General features: G+C 36.9%; 1 protein-coding gene across 1 annotated transcript in view; it reads left to right on the top strand.

Moving 5' to 3' along the window:
* Positions 1-22,595, top strand: part of Acat2 (Acetyl-CoA acetyltransferase 2) — a gene marked incomplete at its 5' end in the record, with an annotated part of 28,314 nt that extends 5,719 nt beyond the window's left edge. The window contains 4 exon segments of the mRNA XM_070085468.1: positions 1,661-1,890; positions 3,798-3,989; positions 7,777-7,939; positions 12,123-22,595. Of these exon segments, the coding sequence (XP_069941569.1) occupies positions 1,661-1,890; positions 3,798-3,989; positions 7,777-7,939; positions 12,123-12,241 (704 nt within the window).
* Positions 22,596-23,022: the final 427 nt, after the last annotated feature.

Here is a 23,022-nt window from a genome sequence, read left to right as displayed (position 1 = left end):
GCAAGTATATGGAATAGGTGGTAAGTTACTAAATGCTGTAAAGAGCTTTTATGAGGATAGTGAGGCTCAGGTTAGGGTGTGTAGAAGAGAGGGAGAATACTTCCCAGTAAAAGTAGGTCTTAGACAGGGATGTGTAATGTCACCATGGTTGTTTAATATATTTATAGATGGGGTTGTAAAAGAAGTAAATGCTAGGGTGTTCGGGAGAGGGGTGGGATTAAATTATGGGGAATCAAATTCAAAATGGGAATTGACACAGTTACTTTTTGCTGATGATACTGTGCTTATGGGAGATTCTAAAGAAAAATTACAAAGGTTAGTGGATGAGTTTGAGAATGTGTGTAAAGGTAGAAAGTTGAAAGTGAACATAGAAAAGAGTAAGGTGATGAGGGTATCAAATGATTTAGATAAAGAAAAATTGGATATCAAATTGGGGAGGAGGAGTATGGAAGAAGTGAATGTTTTCAGATACTTGGGAGTTGACGTGTCGGCGGATGGATTTATGAAGGATGAGGTTAATCATAGAATTGATGGGGGAAAAAAGGTGAGTGGTGCGTTGAGGTATATGTGGAGTCAAAAAACGTTATCTATGGAGGCAAAGAAGGGAATGTATGAAAGTATAGTAGTACCAACACTCTTATATGGATGTGAAGCTTGGGTGGTAAATGCAGCAGCGAGGAGACGGTTGGAGGCAGTGGAGATGTCCTGTCTAAGGGCAATGTGTGGTGTAAATATTATGCAGAAAATTCGGAGTGTGGAAATTAGGAGAAGGTGTGGAGTTAATAAAAGCATTAGTCAGAGGGCAGAAGAGGGGTTGTTGAGGTGGTTTGGTCATTTAGAGAGAATGGATCAAAGTAGAATGACATGGAAAGCATATAAATCTATAGGGGAAGGAAAGAGGGGTAGGGGTCGTCCTCGAAAGGGTTGGAAAGAGGGGGTAAAGGAGGTTTTGTGGGTGAGGGGCTTGGACTTCCAGCAAGCGTGCATGAGCGTGTTAGATAGGAGTGAATGGAGACGAATGATACTTGGGACCTGACGATCTGTTGGAGTGTGAGCAGGGTAATATTTAGTGAAGGGATTCAGGGAAACCGGTTATTTTCATATAGTCGGACTTGAGTCCTGGAAATGGGAAGTACAATGCCTGCCTTTTAAAGGAGGGGTTTGGGATATTGGCAGTTTGGAGGGATATGTTGTGTATCTCTATACGTATATGCTTCTAAACTGTTGTATTCTGAGCACCTCTGCAAAAGCAGTGGTAATGTGTGAGTGTGGTGAAAGTGTTGAATGATGATGAAAGTATTTTCTTTTTGGGGATTTTCTTTCTTTTTTTTTTGGGTCACCCTGCCTCGGTGGGAGACGGCCGACTTGTTGAAAAAAAAAAAAAAAAAAAAAAAAAACCATTAATTTGCTTTTTTCTCATGGCATTGATTGTTGAAATACCAATACATGTATTTGCTTCTTTGGTAAATGTAAAACACTTATAAATGCACATTTTCTTAGGAAGGGCATGTTGTTGACTATTTAAATAAGTTTGTCTTGGTTAGATGTTTTCAATACCTAATTTAGACAGTTGAAAAAGGTGATTCTGAACATGAAAGATTATTAAGACCTACCTTACCTTGTATAGTAATCACTATTATATTTCAATTTTAATTTGCAGCTGAGAATGTAGCAAAGGCTTGGAATTTAACACGATTGCAGCAAGATACTTTTGCCCTTAAATCTCAAGAAAAAGCAGAAGCTGCTCAACAAGCAGGTTACTTTGACCAGGAGATTGTAAAAGTTTTGGTTCCGGGCCGGAAAGGTGCAACAGAAGTGAAAATGGATGAATATCCACGGCAAGGCTCCACCATGGATGGGTTAGCTAGATTGAAACCTTGCTTTGTTACTGTAAGTTATCATTTTTTCTTGTGCAATTTTTAAATTTTATATTTTTAAATGTCAAATACTCTCATATCAATAATTGATTACCAGAGATATTTTACATTAATCATATTGAATAATTAGCTTAGGTTTAAAGCATTTGGCTCATAATTTAAAAGGAATTGGAGACATCCTTCCCTTCTTTGGATCAAACCTGATTGCTTCACATTACCCAGGAGCTGTAGGGCCCATTCAGGGTTAGTGTTTCTCCATACAAATAATACTCCATAGGGAAGTAGAGATGAATACCCTTTCCCTGTAAGCCATGCATGTCATAAGAGGCGACTTCAGTGCTGGGAGCAAAGGGATAGTAACACCTTTTTTATAAATTACTAAATGTTAAAAGAAGAAACACTACTGTTTCTTCTTTTTTGGGTCACCCTGCCTTAGTGGAAGATGGCCCATGTATTAAAATAATAATAATGATAATCAGCTCCCAACTGAAGGGACTTGGGTTCGATTCCCAGGTGGTGCGAGATACATGGGCAAATCTTATTTCAAATCTGCCACTTAACCTTGCAGCAAATATATACTAGGTGTTAACTTACAGGGGTTGCATCTTGGGAGTAGTAGCACTGTATGTCATAGGGCTGGACTTTGAAATGAGCTAAAGTAAGATAATTGCTATTAGTTTAAGTAAACTATAAAAAATATATTTTAAAATCAAAGGAAAATTTCTATTTCTTTTACTCGGCATATGAAAAGCTATACTGGATTAAATTGCCTCATTCCTTTATCTTTAAATGACACTCTCATATGAAATGATGACTTGTGATAATTATTTTTATTTTTTTAAACATACTGGCAGTCTCCCACTGAGGTAGGGTAAAGCAAAATGGAAGGAAGACCTTCAATACTCCCTGTCACTGTCTTGCCAGAGGCATGCTGACATTACGGTTTAGGTGCCTCTTTAGACTGTAATATCCCTACCCCTCCTTCAGAGTGCAGGAATTACATTTCTCATCCCAGGATACTAGTCTGGCTAACTGGTTTCCCTGAATCCTTCAATAAATGGTACTTTGCTTACATTCCAACAATATGTGAAGTCAAAAACCACTTGCCTCCACTTACTCCTATTTAACATGCATGTACTCACTTGTTCGATGTCCACACTCCTTACACACAAAACCAGTAATGTGTGTTGATACTTGGAGTTTTAAATGTATTGATTTGAATAATTAGAGGTACTCTTTTCCTTCTTAGATACAACCTGATTTCCTCATTTTTCCAAGTGCTGTGTAAACCATACAGTGATAATTAATGGTGAAAGTTTCTTTTTTGGGTTACCCTACCTCTGTGACAGAAATATTATTATTATTACTATTATTATTATTATTATTATTTTTATTTTTATTATTACTACTACTATAGACAAACTGTCTCGGTTTACGTAAAATCATTAAATGTAAATTTTGAATTGTTAATATACATTGAGTATTAGCCTCTGCTCTCTCTATTGATTTACATGAACATTCATAAAGTCGCATTATTATTAATCTGCATAATATGCAGTAATATTGGATGAAGTTACTTTTCGTGGGACATATATACTTGGAGAATGTGTGACTGGTACTTTCAGCTGTTCTCAGCAGTTTATAAATAGAGTGGACCCCTGCTTAACGATCACCTCCTAATGTGACCAATTATGTAAGTGTATTTATGTAAGTGCGTTTGTACGTGTATGTTTGGGGGTCTGAAATGGACTAATCTACTTCACAATATTCCTTATGGGAACAAATTCGGTCAGTACTGGCACCTGAACATACTTCTGGAATGAAAAAATATCGTTAATCGGGGGTCCACTGTACTGTAAACTAAATATGCTTTTTCAGATTTTGCCATAGATTTATCATTTACTGGTATTTATTTCACAGGATGGAACTGGCACAGTAACAGCAGGAAACTCATCAGGTATCAATGATGGTGCTGCAGCATTGGTGTTAATGAGCGAGAAGGAAGCTAAGAGTAGAGATATCAAGCTTTTGGCTTCTGTTGTAGCCTGGGCTCAGGCTGGAGTCGATCCAACCATTATGGGTACTGGACCAATTCCAGCTATTAAAGCAGCAGTGAGTATGCTAATTTGGTTTACCATGGTATAGTTTCTGTAGTAATGACATCAGTTTTTTGGACTTCGTATTGGTAGATAAAAGGTTAATGGGTAGACTTCTGGACGAGTATGTTATAAGAGAAGCAGCAGATAAATTAGATCATTATTTAAGAGACTTGAAAGGTAGGTGGGGTACAAGAAGAACAGCATGAGAGTAAGTGAGAAGTGAAAGTTTATAAATTTGAGGAGGTAGTTAAGTTAGGGTAAGATATAAACAACTGTTGGGAGAAAGATGAGTTAGTGAGGGTATAGGAAATGAAGCTGAAGAGGTATGAAGTAGATTTAAGAATGCAGTGTTAAAGTGTGCAGCAGAAGTTTGTGAATATAGGAGGGTGGGTGCAGGAGGGAAGACGAGCAAGTGATGGAATGATGAGGTAGAGAGGGGCAGGGAAGAAAATGTTTGCATACAAGAAGAGGAGAGTTATTAGGTAAGGAGGTGGAGGTATTAGGAAGATGGAGAGGATGTTTTGAAGAGCTGTTTAATTTAGAAAAGAGGGAGGCAGGGACTTCGTGCATTGGCCAGGGAGGTATTACATCTTTTAGGAGTTATGAAGAACCAGATGTAGGTAGAAAAGGTGTGTGAGGGTGTGGGTGAAATGAAAGTGGGTAAAGCAGCTGCGATTGGTGGGATAAAGACAGAAATGTTAAAAGTAGATCGGGATATAGTTTTGGAGTGGTTGATGCCTTTGTTCAGTTAATGTATGAAAATGGGGAAAGGTACCCCGGGATAGGCAGAGAGCATTCATAGTTTTTTGTATAAAAGAAAAGGGGACAAAAAAAAGATGTATAAGAATTATCGGGAAATAAGCCTGTTGTGAAGCTTGGGCTGCAAATGCTGCAGGTAGGAGGTGGCTGGAGGCAGTGGAGATGTCCTGTAAGAGCAATGTGTGGTGTAAATATTATGCAGAGAATTTGGAGTGTGGAAATTAGGAAGAGGTATGGAGTACTAAAAGTATTAGTCAGAGGGCTGAAGAGGGGTTGTTGAGGTGGTTTGGTCATTTAGAAAGAATGGATCACAGTAGAATGACTTGGAGACCATATAAATCTGTAGGGGAAGGAAGGCGGGGTATGGGTTATCCTCGGAAAGGTTGGAGAGAGGGGGTAAAGGAGGTTTTGTGGGCGAGGGGCTTGGACTTCCAGCAAGCATGTGCGAGCGTGTAAGATAGGAGTGAATGGAGACAAATGGTTTTTGGGACCTGACGAGCTATTGGAGTGTGAGTAGGGTAATATTTAGTGAAGGGATTCAGGGAAACCGATTATTCTTATATAGCCGGACTTGAGTTCTGGAAATGCGAAGTACAGTGCCTGCACTTTAAAGGAAGGGTTTGGGATATTGGCAATTTGGAGGGGGTATGTTATATATCTTTATATGTATATGCTTCTAAACTGTTGTATCTGGGTGCCTCTGCAAAGTCACTGATTATGTGTGAGTGAGGTGAAAGTGTTGAATGATGATGAAAGTATTTTCTTTTTGGGTCACCCTGCCTCGGTGGGAGACGGCCGACTTGTTAACCTGTAAACGGTCCAAACGTATATATGTGTTTTTTCAACATTTGAAAGTATGTAAAAAAGTATATCTTTTTTTTTTTTTTTTACATTTGAAAATGTGCAAAAAAACTTTGATCTACTTTTTTTTTTGGTTATATTTGAAAATATGTAAAAAAAACATAGATCTACTTTTGGAGCACTACGCATATGAATGTAGATCTGCTTGGACCGTTTACGGGTTAAAAACAAAACAAAACAACAGAAAAAGCCTGTTGAGTATACCATGTGAAGTCGTCGTCTTTTGACAAACTGGCTGTATTCCACCGACCATGTGAAGTGTGGTAGAGTAATTATTGAAAGAATTAAAGGTAAAACGGAGGGCAAGATTGCAAGTGAACAAGATTTTAGGAAGGGTATGGGATGTGTAAACCAAGTGTTAATATTGAAGCATGCAAGTGAGCAATATTTAGATGAAGGTAAGGAAATTTTCACTGCATTTATGGATCTAGAAAAGGCATATGACAGGGTAGATAGGAGAACAGTGTGACAGTTGTTGCGAGGTGGTGGGTTACCGAAAGCAGCTAAGAGTTTTTATGATAGTGAGGCTTAAGTTAAAGTATATAGGAGAGAGGGAGATTATTTTCCAGTAAAAGTAGGCACTAGACAGGATGCAGGATGTCGCTGTCCTTGTTTGACATATTTATAGATGGGGTTGGACATATAACGGGCATTTGTGAGCGTGTTAGGAGTGAGTAGAGGTAAGTGTTTTTTTATGATTTTACGTATTGAGTATGAACAAGGTAACATTTATTTATGAAGAGAATGAGGAAAACCAGTTAGCCAGACTTTAATCCTGAAGTTGGGAAGTATAGTACCTGCACTCTTAAGGAGGGGGGTGGGAATATCTCAGTTTGGAGGGGCATCTGAGTTGTAGTGTCAGCACGACTCTGGCAAGACAGTGATGAAGTAAGTGAAAGTGTTTTTTTTTTTTTTTTTTGGGGGGGGGGGGTCACCCTACCTCAGTGGGAGACAACCAGTGTGTTAAAAAATTCTTTGTAATTGATTACTGGTGATATTAACTAGTTTCAAATAAATAAGTTAATGGAAAAGTGGTGTGTTCTCTTAGTTTGAAATTGGCTTGTTACAGTTGTAACTATATACATAATTACCTTATTCTTCTTTTTTTTGTAGCTATGGGAGCAGAGTTAAACTTGTTGCTTGTGGTGTCTTCTGCAGTATTTAATTTTATCTTTCTGTAATTTCCAGTGGTTATAGCATTTACTACTTCTTGTAACCCATTCCATTGTTTTACCACTGTGAAGAACTTTCTAGTATCCTCTCAGTACCCTGTCTTTGCCACTTATTGGTGTTAGGAACCCTTCCTTATCAATTCTAGTGTATATAATCTTGTGTGGTTATCGTGTCTCCTGTTTTCTTATCAGCAAAAGATAGAGTAATGCTTGCAGGCTTTTTTTCTAGCTCTGGGAGTGATTTTGTAGCTCATCTGTCTACTTTTTTCTGGCTCTTTTTAGGTGTGGAAATCATATCATTGTTGTATATTTCTAATTTTCCATCCTGCATTGTGTTAAATATCTTGTGTTCCATATAAATTAGATAAAACTATAGTGGATATTGCTAATATCATTTACTAGGGATTGTTTTATTTAACTTTTTTTTAATTGGAACATTGATAAAGTAAGTCTAAATGGAGAACTTTTAATTAATTATCCAGACTCCTGCTGTTGTCACTGGAATGCACCTTGCAGCACAGTAGACAGTTGCCTAATGTGGTGGTTCTTTTACTGAAAATTGCGTTTTATGTGAAATCCATGTTACGTGAACTGAAGAACTTGAGGAATAAGTAGGGTTTTGTTCGGGAGACCTCAAAAAAATCTATAAAAGATTACCTAAGGCAGTCATTTCTTGTTTTAAATTCTGGTTGGGGGTTACCTGTTCATATGAAAGTGTTTGCAGAGGGTTACTGTGACTTTATACAATGCTTGCACAGACATGTGGGAGGCACTATCACCTACCAGTACTATCACCTATCACCATCACATAATTTTTAAGGCCTGTGGATTCCTTCCACAGAGAATGTTTAGGGCTCATTATGGTTCTGCTGTGGTGGTAATGAATGCTAAATGTCAGCCTGAGGAGGAGATTGCTGTCTCACTGTAAATTAGTTAGTGTATATAATCCATTATTGGTAATACCAATGTTCAAAACATCTTGAGAATAAAATATCTTTGTTCTTTCAGTTGAAAAAAGCCAGCTGGAGTGTAAATGAGGTGGACTTGTGGGAATTGAATGAAGCTTTTGCTGCCCAGAGCTTAGCAGTACTTCAAGAGCTTGGTATTGACGTAGAAAAAGTTAATGTTAATGGTGGTGCTATTGCATTAGGGCATCCAATTGGAGCTTCAGGTATGAAATATTAGCAATATTTTTGAGGTTAATTAAAATTAAAATTCTTTTAAATTGTTATAGACAGTGGTGGTTAATACACTAGTCATCCTGCTTTATAGTCTTTATCTCTCAACATTTCAGCTACTGATTAGGCATTAGGATTTTATTTTTTTTTAAGCAGTACAGGTTGGCCATCACTGATCTGGCAATCACTAATCAAGTGCTAATTTCAGCTCTGAAATTGTACAGATGGTTGTAAGACACAGCAACAAGCCAATGGAGGAGAAAGCAGTAATGAAATAGTATAATACTTATCTTTATTTTCAGGTATGTCTTGCTACTTCTACTTGCATTTAGGTCACACTACACATACATGTACAAGCATATATATACACACACACACCCCTCTGGGTTTTCTTCTATTTTCTTTCTAGTTCTTGTTCTTGTTTATTTCCTCTTACCTCCATGGGGAAGTGGAACAGAATTTTTCCTCCGTAAGCCATGCGTGTTGTAAGAGGCGACTAGAATGCCGGGAGCAAGGGGCTAGTAACCCCTTCTCCTGTATATATTACTAAATTTAAAAAGAGAAACTTTAGTTTTTTCTTTTGAGCCACCCTGCCTCGGTGGGATACGGCTGGTATGTTGAAAGAAGAAGAAGACTTATCTTTATTTACTACAAGTACATGTACAAGGTATACAGACCATAGCTGACATCAGTGACATACTACTATATAGAAAGCCCCTTGTTATGCTGAACATTTTGGGCAAATTAAATCAGTTCTGTCCCAGGATGCGACCCACACCAGTCGACCAACACCCAGGTACGCATTATACTGATGGGTGAACACGGACAACCTGTGTAAGGAAACACACCTGATGTTTCCACCCCTTTGCCATTAATTGAACCTGAACCCTCACCATGTGGAGCAAGAGCTTTTGCCACCAGGCCATGGGGCACCGAAAAAATAAAAAAAATCACTAATGTGACGAAATGTTGCAATAAAATGGATAGTGAAGTATTGGGATGTGAGTGTGGGGGAGGTGCATGAGGCATTACCTAGAATGAAAGAGGGTAAGGCAGCTGGAACTGATGGGATCATGACAGAAATGTTAAAAGCAGGGGGGTGGGATATAGTGTTGGAGTGGTTGGTATTTTTGTTTAATGTATGAAAGAGGGGAAAGGTACCTAGGGATTGACAGAGAGCATGTATAGTCCCTTTATATAAAGGGAAGGGGGACAAGAGAGATTGTAAAAATTATAGAGGAATAAGTTTACCGAGTATACCAGGAAAAGTGTACGGTAGGGTTATTATTGAAGGAATTAGAGGTAAGACAGAATGTAGGATTGCAGATGAGCAAGGAGGTTTTAGAGTGGGTAGGGGATGTGTAGATCAAGTGTTTACATTGAAGTATATATGTGAACAGTATTTAGATAAAGCTAGGGAAGTTTTTATTGCATTTATGGATTTAGAAAAGGCATATGATATAGTGGATAGGGGAGCAATGTGGCAGATGTTGCAAGTATATGGAATAGGTGGTAAGTTACTAAATGCTGTAAAGAGTTTTTATGAGGATAGTGAGGCTCAGGTTAAGGTGTGTAGAAGAGAGGGAGACTACTTCCCGGTAAAAGTAGGTCTTAGACAGGGATGTGTAATGTCACCATGGTTGTTTAATATATTTATAGATGGGGTTGTAAAAAGAAGTAAATGCTAGGGTGTTCGGGAGAGGGGTGGGATTAAATTATGGGGTATCAAATACAAAATGGGAATTGATAGTTACTTTTTGCTGATGATACTGTGCTTATGGGAGATTCTAAAGAAAAATTGCAAAGGCTAGTGGACGAGTTTGGGAGTGTGTGTAAAGGTAGTAAGGTGAAAGTGAACATAGAAAAGAGTAAGGTGATGAGGGTATCAAATGATTTAGATAAAGAAAAATTGGATATCAAATTGGGGAGGAGGAGTATGGAAGAAGTGAATGTTTTCAGATATTTGGGAGTTGATGTGTCAGCGGATGGATTTATGAAGGATGAGGTTAATCATAGAATTGATGAAGGTAAAAAGGCGAGTGGTGTGTTGAGGTATATGTGGAGTCAAAAAACATTATCTATGGAGGCAAAGAAGGGAATGTATGAAAGTATAGTAGTACCAACACACTTATATGGGTGTGAAGCTTGGGTTATAAATGCTGCAGCGAGGAGGTGGTTGGAGGCAGTGGAGATGTCCTGTCTGAGGGCAATGTGTGGTGTAAATATTATGCAGAAAATTTGGAGTATGGAAATTAGGAGAAGGTGTGGAGTTAATAAAAGTGTAAATCAGAGGGCTGAAGAGGGGTTGTTGAGGTGGTTTGGTCATTTAGAGAATGGATCAAAGTAGAATGACATGGAGAGCGTATAAATCTGTAAGGGAAGGAAGGCGAGGTAGGGGTCGTCCTTGAAAACGTTGGAGGAAGGGAGTAAAGGAGGTTTTGTGGGCGAGAGGCTTGGACTTCCAGCAAGCGTGCGTGAGCATGTTAGATAGGTGTGAATGGAGACGAATGGTATATGGGATCTGACGAGCTGTTGGAGTGTGAGCAGGGTAATATTTAGTGAAGGGATTCAGGGAAACCAGTTACTTTTATATAGCCGGACTTGGGTCCTGGAAATGGGAAGTACAATGCCTGCACTTTAACCCTTTGACTGTTTTGGTTTTATATATATGTCTTACGAGCCAGTGTTTCAGTTGTATTAATACGCATAAATTCTAGCTTTTTCAAATCAAGCAGGAGAAAGCTGGTAGGCCCACATGTGAGAGAATGGGTTTGTGTGGTCAGTGTGCACCACATAAAAAAAATCCTGCAGCACGGAGTGCATAATGAGGAAAAAAAAAAACTGACCGGTTTTTTTTTTGGATTAAAATGCTGGCTTTGAGGTGTATTTTCGTGTAGTATTTATCGTTGTATTATCGTTTTCATGGCCTCGCATGATAAAATGGAAAACATATTACAGAAATAGAGGTGATTTTGATTAGTTTCACGATGAAAACGACCTTGAAATTGAGCTCAGTAGCGGAAATGTTTGATTTTTACCAATGTTCAGGAGTAAGCAACTCACACCACACATCCAATACATGTCAACCTGGGAGTCTAATATTCTTTCACTAGTGCACTGATATTATTTATGCCATTTTTACAATAATGCAGTAGTCTGCATAACAGTAAATTTTGTATTTATTGTATGAATAAAAAATCAAAATAGAAAGCAATAGTAATACAAGAGGGGCTAGAGATGTGACTAATGAAGAGAGGATATGTTATTTTAGTGCCAAGAATGTCTATCTTGTTTATTCTGGACCCTATTTTGAAATTGGCATCTTTTTTAATTTGCGTGAAATTGGCCAAATTGCCAATTTCTGACCACTTTATTGGATAGTTCAAATCGGTAAATGGGCAGTTTCTTGTACTCAACTGATAGAAAAAATGGAGTTCTAAAGAAATAGCTATGAGGTTGGCCAACTGGAACAACGGAATTGGCCAAAAAACGGCTCAAAATCGGCGAAATTGCCGATGAGTATACGTCGCCGAAACCACTAACTTCCTGGGAGCGTAATTCCGTAAGTTTTCGACCAAATTTCATACTTTTGGTGTCATTACCATTGGGAAAAGACTATCATTTCATAAGAAGAAAAAATTTTTTTTCCAAAAAATTTTGCGACATAGAATGACGGTTTCAGAAAGGGGCTTGCAACAGTCAAAGGGTTAAAGGAGGGGTTTGGGATGTTGGCAGTCTGGAGGGATATGTTGTGTATCTTTATATGTATATGCTTCTAAACTGTTGTATCCTGAGCACCTTTGCAAAAACAGTGATTATGTGTGAGTGAGGTGAAAGTGTTGAATGATGATGAAAGTATTTTCTTTTTGGGAATTTTCTTTCTTTTTGGGTCACCCTGCCTTGGTGGGAGACGGCCGACTTGTTAAAAAAATATATATATATAACTGAGCAAATGTAAGGCTTTTAAAGAATTCTGATTGGATTCCTTCTGTCTACATTTCAAGCCAAGAACTGTTTTCTTTTATCTTTATAAAAAAATTCATTAAGGAATTTGATTTTTTTTTTTATATAAATTTATATTGTATACGTAACCTCCATTTTATGGGTTAAAGCCATTTGTACATATAGAGGGATGGTGCTATACAAAATACTAAATTGAATTTTTACCTTTTGCAGGTGCAAGGATTCTGGTGACTTTGCTTCATGCAATGCAACGTCTGAAAAAGAAGCGAGGAGTGGCTGCACTCTGCATAGGTGGAGGAATGGGCATTGCTCTTTGTGTAGAAAGTTTCTGATAGTTTTGTAATTGCTTTTCAAATGTGATTTCTGGGGATCTCGTATGTATAAAATGATATGGAGAGTTTTTAAAATTTTGGCTTGCTAATACAGTATCTTAAAGCTCAAATATGGTGCCTTTTATACATACATGAATACATTTATATATACAAGTGATTTTTATCTAAAATTATTTTTATTATAATAGATACATTATTTACAGTGAGGAGATTTATACACATTTGTGTTTTAATAATTCTGGGTCATTTTTCAAACCACTTTAATTACCATGACTTTTAATGCTAATGTCTCTGCACTCACCAGGTCACAGCGTTGGCCTTTTTTTTTTAATTACATTCCATGAATTCCAGTTAACCTTAAATTGTTTGTATTAGAGTAATTTATAATTTTCTGTACATTACCTTTTTATATAAATGCTTTCCTCCACATTCCAGGAAGACGGTTTTGTTGCATTGTATTTTATTGAGTAAGTAGTTGAATAATTTGTTTAATGGCAATTAGTCAGGCTACCTCAAAGTTTTCAGATTAGCTTAGATTGTGGGAAATTTTTGAAGAGGCAACTAATAAGATCTTGTAGCAGTATAGTATGTGCATATGAAAACATTTTTTGCAATAAACATGGTGCAGTAATATATTAAGACTAGATAAACAATCAAGTAAGATTTCCATCTCTATACTGTAGAATGCAAAAGTAATCTAAACTTTGGAGAGGGAATTAATATTTGTAGAACAAGAAATGTGTAAATATAGCCTACATGAACCACCTGACTTGATAGTTGCATTATAATTGGAAAAGCCTACAAAAGTAATCAGTACTTCCCTCTTGATCTGGTATTAAACTTTCTTTGGCAGAAACTAAATCTTAACTGTATAAACAAGTTAATACATTAAGGTGTTCAGAGTGCATATTTCATCCAGAACAGTTGTAAGTTGTGGAAACTTCCTGATAAGCTTGTTATGTGAGAAGCTTTTAAAGAGACCTACTTAGAATTAGTCATAGATAAAATATTATAAGGCTGTGATGTTTGTATAAAAATTAAAATATATTATAAATACTTTTTTGTACATGTAGATGGGATTCTCAAGTTAGATTTAAATCTTTGTTAGTCTGGTACTGCAACAGATGAATCTCAGTAGGAATCTCTCATTTCCATTTGCTTTCTTACCAAGATCCAAAGTGTATTTGTTTTTGAGGTCAACTTTCAAGATAGTCATACATGTGAAAGTTTCTCTAAGTATTGTAATTTTGATTTTTATAACTATTGTATCTCATATTTTGATACTGTATCTAATTCTCTCAGTATATTTAAATTCTTAGTGCACAAGTGCATGTAAGAAGGGCTTGTAAGATCATTTTTTTTTCAATGACTTTGATATAACTGGTTTGCATTTCCTAGTTTTAATATATTATGATTCTGATTATAGATTTTTATAATTGTCTTGAAATGTTTACTGGTTTTCTCTCACGCAGATTGTGTGTGTGAAATATAGATGAAACAACAAGTGGTATAGAGCTAGTAAGAGTAGCTAAGTATATAACAGCAGATTTTAAAGAGTACGAATTTTATTAGATAACTTGTCGTTTCTTGGATGTGTATTTCCTGTGAATTTTACTTAAAATTTTGTGTATATGTAGGTATAGGAATTTGCATTTCTGGTTGTTTGGAAAATTATGTATAATGAGATCTGTCATTTTTTAATATTAGTATTTCTAGTGATGGGACGATATTATTATTATTTTATTTTTTTTTTTTTTTTTTTTTTTTTTTGGATACCAGTAATTGGTTTTAGGCCAATACTGACTGATACTTCGGCATACTCCTAATTGTGATTGCTTGATAATGGATATCTGTGCGGATATTTTGTGCAGGCAAAGTTCCAGGATTCGAGTCTATCTATTTATCTGTCTCTCTCTGTCTCTTACTTCTTCACCCCCCCCCCTTCCTTCCTCCCACTGAGGCAGGGTGACATGACAGAAAAGTTGCTCATTCAGTATGTCATCTGAACTGTGATGTCAGTGCACTTCTGGCAAGAAGTGCATTGACATCACAGTTCAGATGACTTGCCAAACAGCAACATCTGGTTATCCCTCCTTCAGGGTGCACCCACTGTATGTCTTGCCTCCAGGACTCGAGTTCAACTAACTGGTTTCCCTGAATCCCTTCATAAATATTACATGAGAACATAAGAAAGAAGGAACACTGCAGCAGGTCTACTGACCCATGCAAAGCAGGCCCCCCCCCCCCATTAGCTCAACACCTCTTTTACCCCCTACCTCTAGCCTTTCCTGGGATGACCCCTACCCTACTCCCTCCACCCCAGATTTATATGCCCTTCTGTTCATATTATTCTTTATCTTCTCCAAACCATCTCAACAGCCCCTCCTCAGACTTCTGAATAATACTTTTAGTGACTTCATACCTAATCTTCAAAGTCTGAATTCTTCTTCATAATCACACCACACATTACCCTCTTTCATACATTTATTAAACAAAAGTACCAACCACTCCAACACTATATCATCCCCTGCTTTTAACATTTCTGTCATGATCCCATCAGTTCCAGCTGCTTTACCCCCTTTCATTCTATGTAATGCCTCACGTACCTCCCCCACACTTACATTCTGCTCTTCTTCACTCCTAAAAGATGGTATACCTCCCTGGCCAGTGCATGAAATTACCGCCTCCCTTTCTTCCTCAACATTTAAAAGTTCCTCAAAATATTCTAGCCATCTACCTAATACCTCCCTCTCCCCATCTACTAACTCCCCTACTCTGTTTTTAACTGACAAATCCATACGTTCTCTAGGCTTTCTTAACTTGTTTAACTCGCTCTAAAATTTTTTCTTATTTTCATTAAAATTTCTTGACAGTGCCTCTCCCACTCTATCATCTGCTCTCATTTTGCACTCTCTCACCACTCTCTTCACCTTTCTTTTACTCTCCATATACTCTGCTCTTCTTATAACACTTCTGCTTTGTAAAAACCTCTCATAAGCTAACTTTTTCTCTTTTATCACACCCTTTACTTCATCATTCCACCAATCACTCCTCTTTCCCCCTGCCCCCACCCTCCTATAACCACAAACTTCTGCCCCACATTTTAATACTGCATTTTTAAAACTCAGCCAACCCTCTTCAACTACTCATCTTTGCACTAGCCCACCTTTCTGCCAATAGTCGCTTATATCTCACCCAAACTTCCTCCTCCCTTAGTTTATACACTTTCACTTCCCTCCTACTTGTTGTTGCCACCTTCCTCTTGTCCCATCTACCTCTTACTCCAACTGTAGGTACAACTAAATAATGATCCGATATATCAGTTGCCCCTCTATAAACATGTACATCCTGGAGCCTACCCATTAACCTTTTATCCACCAATACATAATCTAACAAACTACTTTCATTATGTGCTACTTCATACCTTGTATATTTATCCTCTTTTTCATAAAATATGTATTACTTATTACCAAATCTCTTTCTACACATAGCTCAATTAAGGGCTCCCCATTTACATTTACCCCTGGCACCCCAAATTTACCTACTACTCCCTCCACAACATTTTTACCCACTTAAGCATTGAAATCCCCAACCACAAGTACTCTCGCACTTGGTTCAAAACTCCCCACGCATTCACTCAACATTTCCCAAATTCTCTCTCTCTCTCTCTACACTTCTCTCTTCTCCAGTTGCATATACACTTACTATAACCCACTTCACATCCAACCTTTATTTTACTCCACATAATCCTTGAATTAATACATTTATAGTCCCTCTTTTCCTGCCATATCTTATCCTTCAACATTATTGCTACTCCTTTAGCTCTAACTCTATTTGAAACCCCTGACCTAATCCCATTTATTCCTCTCCACTGAAACTCTCCCACCCCCTTCAGCTTTGTTTCACTTAAAGCCAGGACATCAAGCTTCTCATTCATAACATCCATAATCATCTCTTTCTTATCATTTGCACAAAATCCACGCACATTCAGACTTCCCACTTTGACAATTTTCTTCTTATTCTTTTTAGTAATCTTGACAGGAAAAGGGGTTACTGGCCCATTGTTCCCGGCATTTTAATTGACTTTTACAACACATGGCTTTCGGAGGAAAGATTCTTATTCCACTTCCCCATGGATATAAAAGGAAAAGTAATAAGACCAAGAACTATTAAGGTAAAATCAAAGAAAACTCAGATGAGTGTGTGTAAATAAACGTGTACATGTATGTGTAGTGTGACCTAAGTGTAAGTAGAAGTAGCAAGACATACCTGTAATCTTGCATATTTATGAGACAAAGAAACACCAGCAATCCTACCATCATGTAAAACAATTACAGGCTTTTGTTTTACATTCACTTGGCAGGACGGTAGTACCTCCCTGGGAGGTTGCTGTCTACCAACCTACTACCTATGTATGAAAGAGGGGAAGGTACCTAGGGATTGGCGGAGAGCATGTATAGTCCCTTTATATAAAGGGAAGGGGGACAAAAGAGATTGTAAAAATTATAGAGGAATAAGTTTGAGTATACCAGGAAAAGCGTACGGTAGGGTTATTATTGAAAGAATTAGAGGTAAGACAGAATGTAGGATTGCGGATGAGCAAGAAGATTTCAGAGTGGGTAGGGGATGTGTAGATCAAGTGTGTACATTGAAGCATATATGTGAACAGTATTTAGATAAAGGTAGGGAAGTTTTTATTGCATTTATGGATTTAGAAAAGGCATATGATAGGGGAGCAATGTGGCAGAGGTTGCAAGTATATGGAATAGGTGGTAAGTTACTAAATGCTGTAAAGAGTTTTTATGAGGATAGTGAGGCTCAGGTTAGGGTGTGTAGAAGAGAGGGAGACTACTTCCCAGTAAAAGTAGGTCTTAGACAGGGATGTGTAATGTTACCATGGTTGTTTAATATATTTATAGATGGGGTTGTAAAAGAAGTAAATGCTAGGGTGTTCGGGAGAGGGGTGGGATTAAATTATTGGGAATCAAATACAAAATGGGAATTGACAGTTACTTTTTGCTGATGATACTGTGCTTATGGGAGATTCTAAAGAAAAATTGCAAAGGTTAGTGGATTAGTTTGGGAGTGTGTGTAAAGGTAGAAAGTTGAAAGTGAACATAGAAAAACAGTAAGGTGATGAGGGTATCAAATGATTTAGATAAAGAAAAATTGGATATCAAATTGGGGAGGAGGAATATGGAAGAAGTGAATGTTTTCAGATACTTGGGAGTTGACGTGTTGGCTGATGGATTTATGAAGGATGAGGTTAATCATAGAATTGATGAAGGAAAAAAGATGAGTGGTGCGTTGAGGTATATGTGGAGTCAAAAAACGTTATCTATGGAGGCAAAGAAGAGAATGTATGAAAGTATAGTAGTACCAACACTCTTATATGGGTGTGAAGCTTGGGTTGTGAATGCAGCAGCGAGGAGGCGGTTGGAGGCAGTGGAGATGTCCTGTCTAAGGGCAATGTGTGGTGTAAATATTATGCAGAAAATTCGGAGTGTGGAAATTAGGAGGTGTGTAGTTTCTAAAAGTATTAGAGGGATGAAGAGGGGTTGTTGAGGTGGTTTGGTCATTTAGAGATAATGGATCAAAGTAGAATGACATGGAGAGCATTTAAATCTGTAGGAGAAGGAAGGTGGGGTAGGGGTCGTCCTCGAAAAGGTTGGAAGGAAGGGGTAAGGGAGGTTTTGTGGGCGAGGGGCTTGGACTTCCAGCAGGCGTGCATGAGCGTGTTCGATAGGAGTGAATGGTATTTGGGACCTGACGATCTGTTGGAGTGTGAGAAGGGTAATATTTAGTGAAGGGATTCAGGGAAACCAGTTATTTTTATATAGCTGGACTTGAGTCCTGGAAATGGGAAGTACACTGCCTGCACTCTAAAGGAGGGGTTTTGGGATATTAGCAGTTTGGAGGGATATGTTGTGTATCTTTATACGTATATGCTTCTAAACTGTTGTGTTTTGAGCACCTCTGCAAAAACAGTGATTATGTGAGAGTGAGGTGAAAGTGTTGAATGATGATGAAAGTATTTTCTTTTGGATGATTTTCTTTCTTTTTGGGTCACCCTGCCTCGGTGGGAGATGGTCGACTTGTTGAAAAAAAAAAAAAATTACCCTCAAACATGACATCTCAGCTGCCTCCAACAACCTTCTCACTTCAATGTTCAAAACCCATGCTTCACACCTGTACAACAATGGATGGTGTATCATCGGCAGGTTATTAGTATGAGGTCACTTCTTTCAACGTACCAGTTGTATCCCACTGAGGTGGGGTGGCCCAAAAGAAAAAACTAGAGGTATTTGGTAATATTATAGTACAGTAAACCCTTGGTATGATGAGCTAATAGGGAAAACAGGTGGCCACTAATGGCAGTTGTGGTGGATAGAGAAAAAATTATTCCTCGATAGTAACAATAACCAAAAATTCTGTAACTGAGTAACTTTGTCCGTTGTTTCTGAATCTGTTCGCCCAGTGAATTTTATTTTATATTGCTGAGTCAATTGTAGAAAGGTGTGTTATATTGAAGGTTTACTGTACTTAAAAATATGAGGAATAAGAGGGCCCAGTATGCTGCCATTTCATAGTGTAGGCAAGATAATTCAAGGTTGCATTTTGATGTTACTTATGATAGGATGTAGTTACCAGTTTGGTTCCTAATTCCATAGTGCTGTTTTTTGAAGAGGAGTTTTATGATTGTGTTGAAACTTTCATAGTCCGTGGTCTTAATAGGTAATTGAATGCTGTGCTAATTGTGTAGCATTTTAAAGATGGTGTCATTTATTTTTTCTTTCTTTCAACGCACCGGCCGTATCCCACCGAGGCAGGGTGGCCCAAAAAGAAAAAGAAAAGTTTCTTTTTTTTAAATTTAGTAATTTATACAGAAGGGGTTACTAGCCCCTTGCTCCCGGTATTTTAGTCGCCTCTTATAACACGCATGGCTTATTGAGGAAGAATTCTGTTCCACTTCCCCATGGAGATAAGAGAAAATAAACAAGAACAAGAACTAGAAACAAAATAAAAGAAAACCCAGAGGGGTGTCTATATATATGCTTGTACATGTACGTGTAGTGTGACCTAAGTGTAAGTAGAAGTAGCAAGACGTACCTGAAATCTTGCAGGTTTTATTTTTTTTATTATCACACTGACCGATTCCCACCAAGGCAGGGTGGCCCGAAAAAGAAAAACTTTCACCATCATTCACTCCATCACTGTCTTGCCAGAAGGGTGCTTTACACTACAGTTTTTAAACTGCAACATTAACACCCCTCCTTCAGAGTGCAGGCACTGTACTTCCCATCTCCAGGACTCAAGTCCGGCCTGCCGGTTTCCCTGAACCCCTTCATAAATGTTACTTTGCTCACACTCCAACAGCACGTCAAGTATTAAAAACCATTCGCCTCCATTCACTCCTATCAAACACGCTCACGCACGCCTGCTGGAAGTCCAAGCCCCTCGCACACAAAACCTCCTTTACCCCCTCCCTCCAACCTTTCCTAGGCCGACCCCTATCCCCCCTTCCTTCCACTACAGACTGATACTCTTGAAGTCATTCTGTTTCGCTCCATTCTCTCTACAGGTTTATGAGACAGAAAAAAGGACACCAGTAATCCTACCATGTAAAACAATTGCAGGCTTTCGTTTTACACTCACTTGGCAGGACGGTAGTATCTCCCTGGGTGGTTGCTGTTTACCAACCTACTACCTATGTGTCATTTATTTTTGTGGGTTCTAAATCCAAATTGACAGGAAGTTAAATGTTTTGGGATGTAGGCATTTAGTACATAAATTGTAAAAGTTTTTCATTTATTTTATATAGTACTGACAGGTCATTGATTACAATTTTATCACTATCTTTTAATGTGTGGAAGTGTCTGAGATTAAGGTGACTTGTTAAATCAGAGTGGATTGTAGAGATAGTATGTGATTAGGTGTAAGGAATTTGTGGTTGTTGGTTAGCTTGTATTGTGAAGAATTTAAATTTTTATAACTATCATTAACTGAGGGTAATAATGTTCCATTTTTTGGAGAGATTTGTTTCATAGCTTACATGTTTTTCAGTTGAGAATTTATAACGGGTTTCCACATTGTTTTTCATGTTGCCATTTGCTATGCAAAATTTGTCATCATAGGCCTGACTGGCCTATGATTATCATAAATAGTGTTGAGTATCTTTTTGACATTCTTGTGATTTTCTTAGCTTTATTTTGCACTCATGTTCCATGTCAATAAATTGAGGTAAACCTCTTGTAATCCATGAGTTGTCTAGTATTATTCCATGAATTTGTTAAGTTAATAGAGGATAGTGTGTATTGTAGAGGCTAACAGAGAATCTGTTGGTACTATTTTAGATAGTATTGATAGGCAGTTAAATTAATTTATTTTCTTTGTTGGTGGCAGAAAATAATTATTATAGAATGGTGTGTTGGGAACTAGGAAAATACAAGGCGCTTGAATTGATGGCTGTCCAAAGTAACAGTATCTCAACGATTTACTGTACTCTCTCATTCATTCTGAATAAGCAAGGCAGCTGTTTTATAACTATTTTTGCTATAAATGTGACTTAAAGTTTTTCTGTTTATGCTAAATTATAAGGAATTATTGAAGGTGCATAAGAGTACAATATATATGGTAAACAAGTAAGAGTATAATATATTGGTATTTAACTTATGGTAACTAGCAGCAATTTCTTATTCTTGATGTTATTACTAGTGGTATTGTTTAAGAAGATAGCAGTAATTTTGTTATGAAGAGGAATTGGTAATTATCATTTTGATATATAGGAAAGGGAGTGCAGGTTATGCATGAGTCACTATTGTGAATGGTTAGTAATGGGAAAAGTCTGATATGAATATATTGTAAGCCTACAGTGAAATGTAACAGTATTTAGTCATGCAAGACAACCTTATTTGAATACTAAAAGTAATGCTATATGTACTGGTAGTGTAATTTACGTATGCCTTAAATAATATTTGTAATTGATTTACCGCTACATTTTAAAATAATTTTTCACTATGTACTTTGAAATTTCATGCAGGTAATTAATTTTGGAATATATATTTTAATATGCACAGCACATACTGTTTAGATAACTTCATCGTCTTCCAAATGTGAAAGAATAACAAAGGGGAAATTTTATTTTTTAAATGTTTTTAAATTTAGTTATATACACCTACCATCTGACTTACGACCTGCTCGACTTACGACCACTCGACTTACAACCGTGTTTTTTATGCCAAATTTTTGGGAAATAAACAACTGTGTGTTGTACACAGTGTTTATCCTAAACCTTACAGTATAAAATACAGTACTAACAACATAAAAAGTAAAGTAAAACATGAAATGCCAAAATAAAACAATAAAATAGTCATTACAAAAATGTTTTGTTGATATTCAGTAGTAAAGTTCAACTTACGACCATTTCAACTTACGACCGGTTTCTCGGAACCGAACTCGGTCGTAAGTCGGATGGTAGGTGTATTTCAATGAGCATAGTACATGTTATTGGGTAGTTTTATTGTCTTCCATATAGAAAATGATGAGCTAAGGTAAATTCTCTACATTACTTTAAAAGTGGTAGTACAGTATTGGCCTGATAGTTTTTTATCTTCAATACTGGTACCATGTGTGTGCAGTTAAAAACCCTGCAATGCAGATTGAATGGCTATGACTTGCATCATGGATTTTGTTTTATCATTAATGTATATATATATATGAGTATATTTAGCATTGTTAATCAAATTTATACAGTATTAGAATATAAATAATAACTAGTTATTAAGGCTTAATGCCACTTAAAGAGTTTATATTGTTATAATTGTGATAACTGGTTATTTTTTAAATATATGTATTTTTGTTATAAATTTCATACTGTTGTCTTTGAAAGTTATACTATTGTTAATGTTAACTTCAGGTACTATATGTATATGTAAGGTAAAATAACATTCCTTATCTCCTGGCACTTATAAACTTATTAGTGTTTTTAATTGGTAATTTTTTAATATTAATATTTGGCCAGGTAAAAAGTTTAGAGAATGAGTGAATTTAGTCCCTCTTATATAGTTATCACTCAGTTTTGAGTGATTGTGAAAACACTTGGCAACTCAATATTTTATTAAAAAAATTGTGCTGCTACATATGACAGTAGCCATATTATTTCGAAAGTTTTATGGTTAATTGCTCATTGTAAGTTAAAATTCTAGTTCTGTCTAAGATATTTGGTGTAGGTGTTTGCAGATATTTTAAATTAGTGTTGTATTTAGTCTTGCATAAGCAGCATGAACGAATTCCTTTTTCTCATTATTAGGTGATGGTGTATGCTTTTTCTAGTTTATTAAAAAAATTAATCTTGCACCATATTTCATTTCCAGTCATGTAGTTTATAAACTTGTACAAGCTCAAAAAAAATATAGCCTTCCTTAAGAAACCCATAAAGTTTTCAGCAGTATATAATACGTACTAATGTATTTTTATTATAATTGTGCACGAGTGTTTCCAGGTAAGAGGTGATGCCATAAACCACCAACACAAATTTTGGGATATCTCGTAAAAAAATTAATAGTGAAAAAATTAACCCTTAAACTGTCCAAACGTAGATCAACGTCCACGTACGAGGGGCTCCGAATGTAGATCTGTTTTTTTTTTTTTTTTTACATGATTTCAAATGGGGAAAATAAAGGTCGGAGCACTGCGCACGTGAACATAGATCTATATTTGGACAGTTTATGGGTTAAAAGGCCTCTGTATAATTATTATTGCTATTCAGGGAAACTTGTAGT

Source organism: Cherax quadricarinatus, chromosome 16 (genome assembly GCF_038502225.1).
Source record: "Cherax quadricarinatus isolate ZL_2023a chromosome 16, ASM3850222v1, whole genome shotgun sequence".
Classification (NCBI taxonomy): domain Eukaryota; kingdom Metazoa; phylum Arthropoda; class Malacostraca; order Decapoda; family Parastacidae; genus Cherax; species Cherax quadricarinatus.
This window is presented reverse-complemented; position numbering and strand designations above follow the sequence as displayed.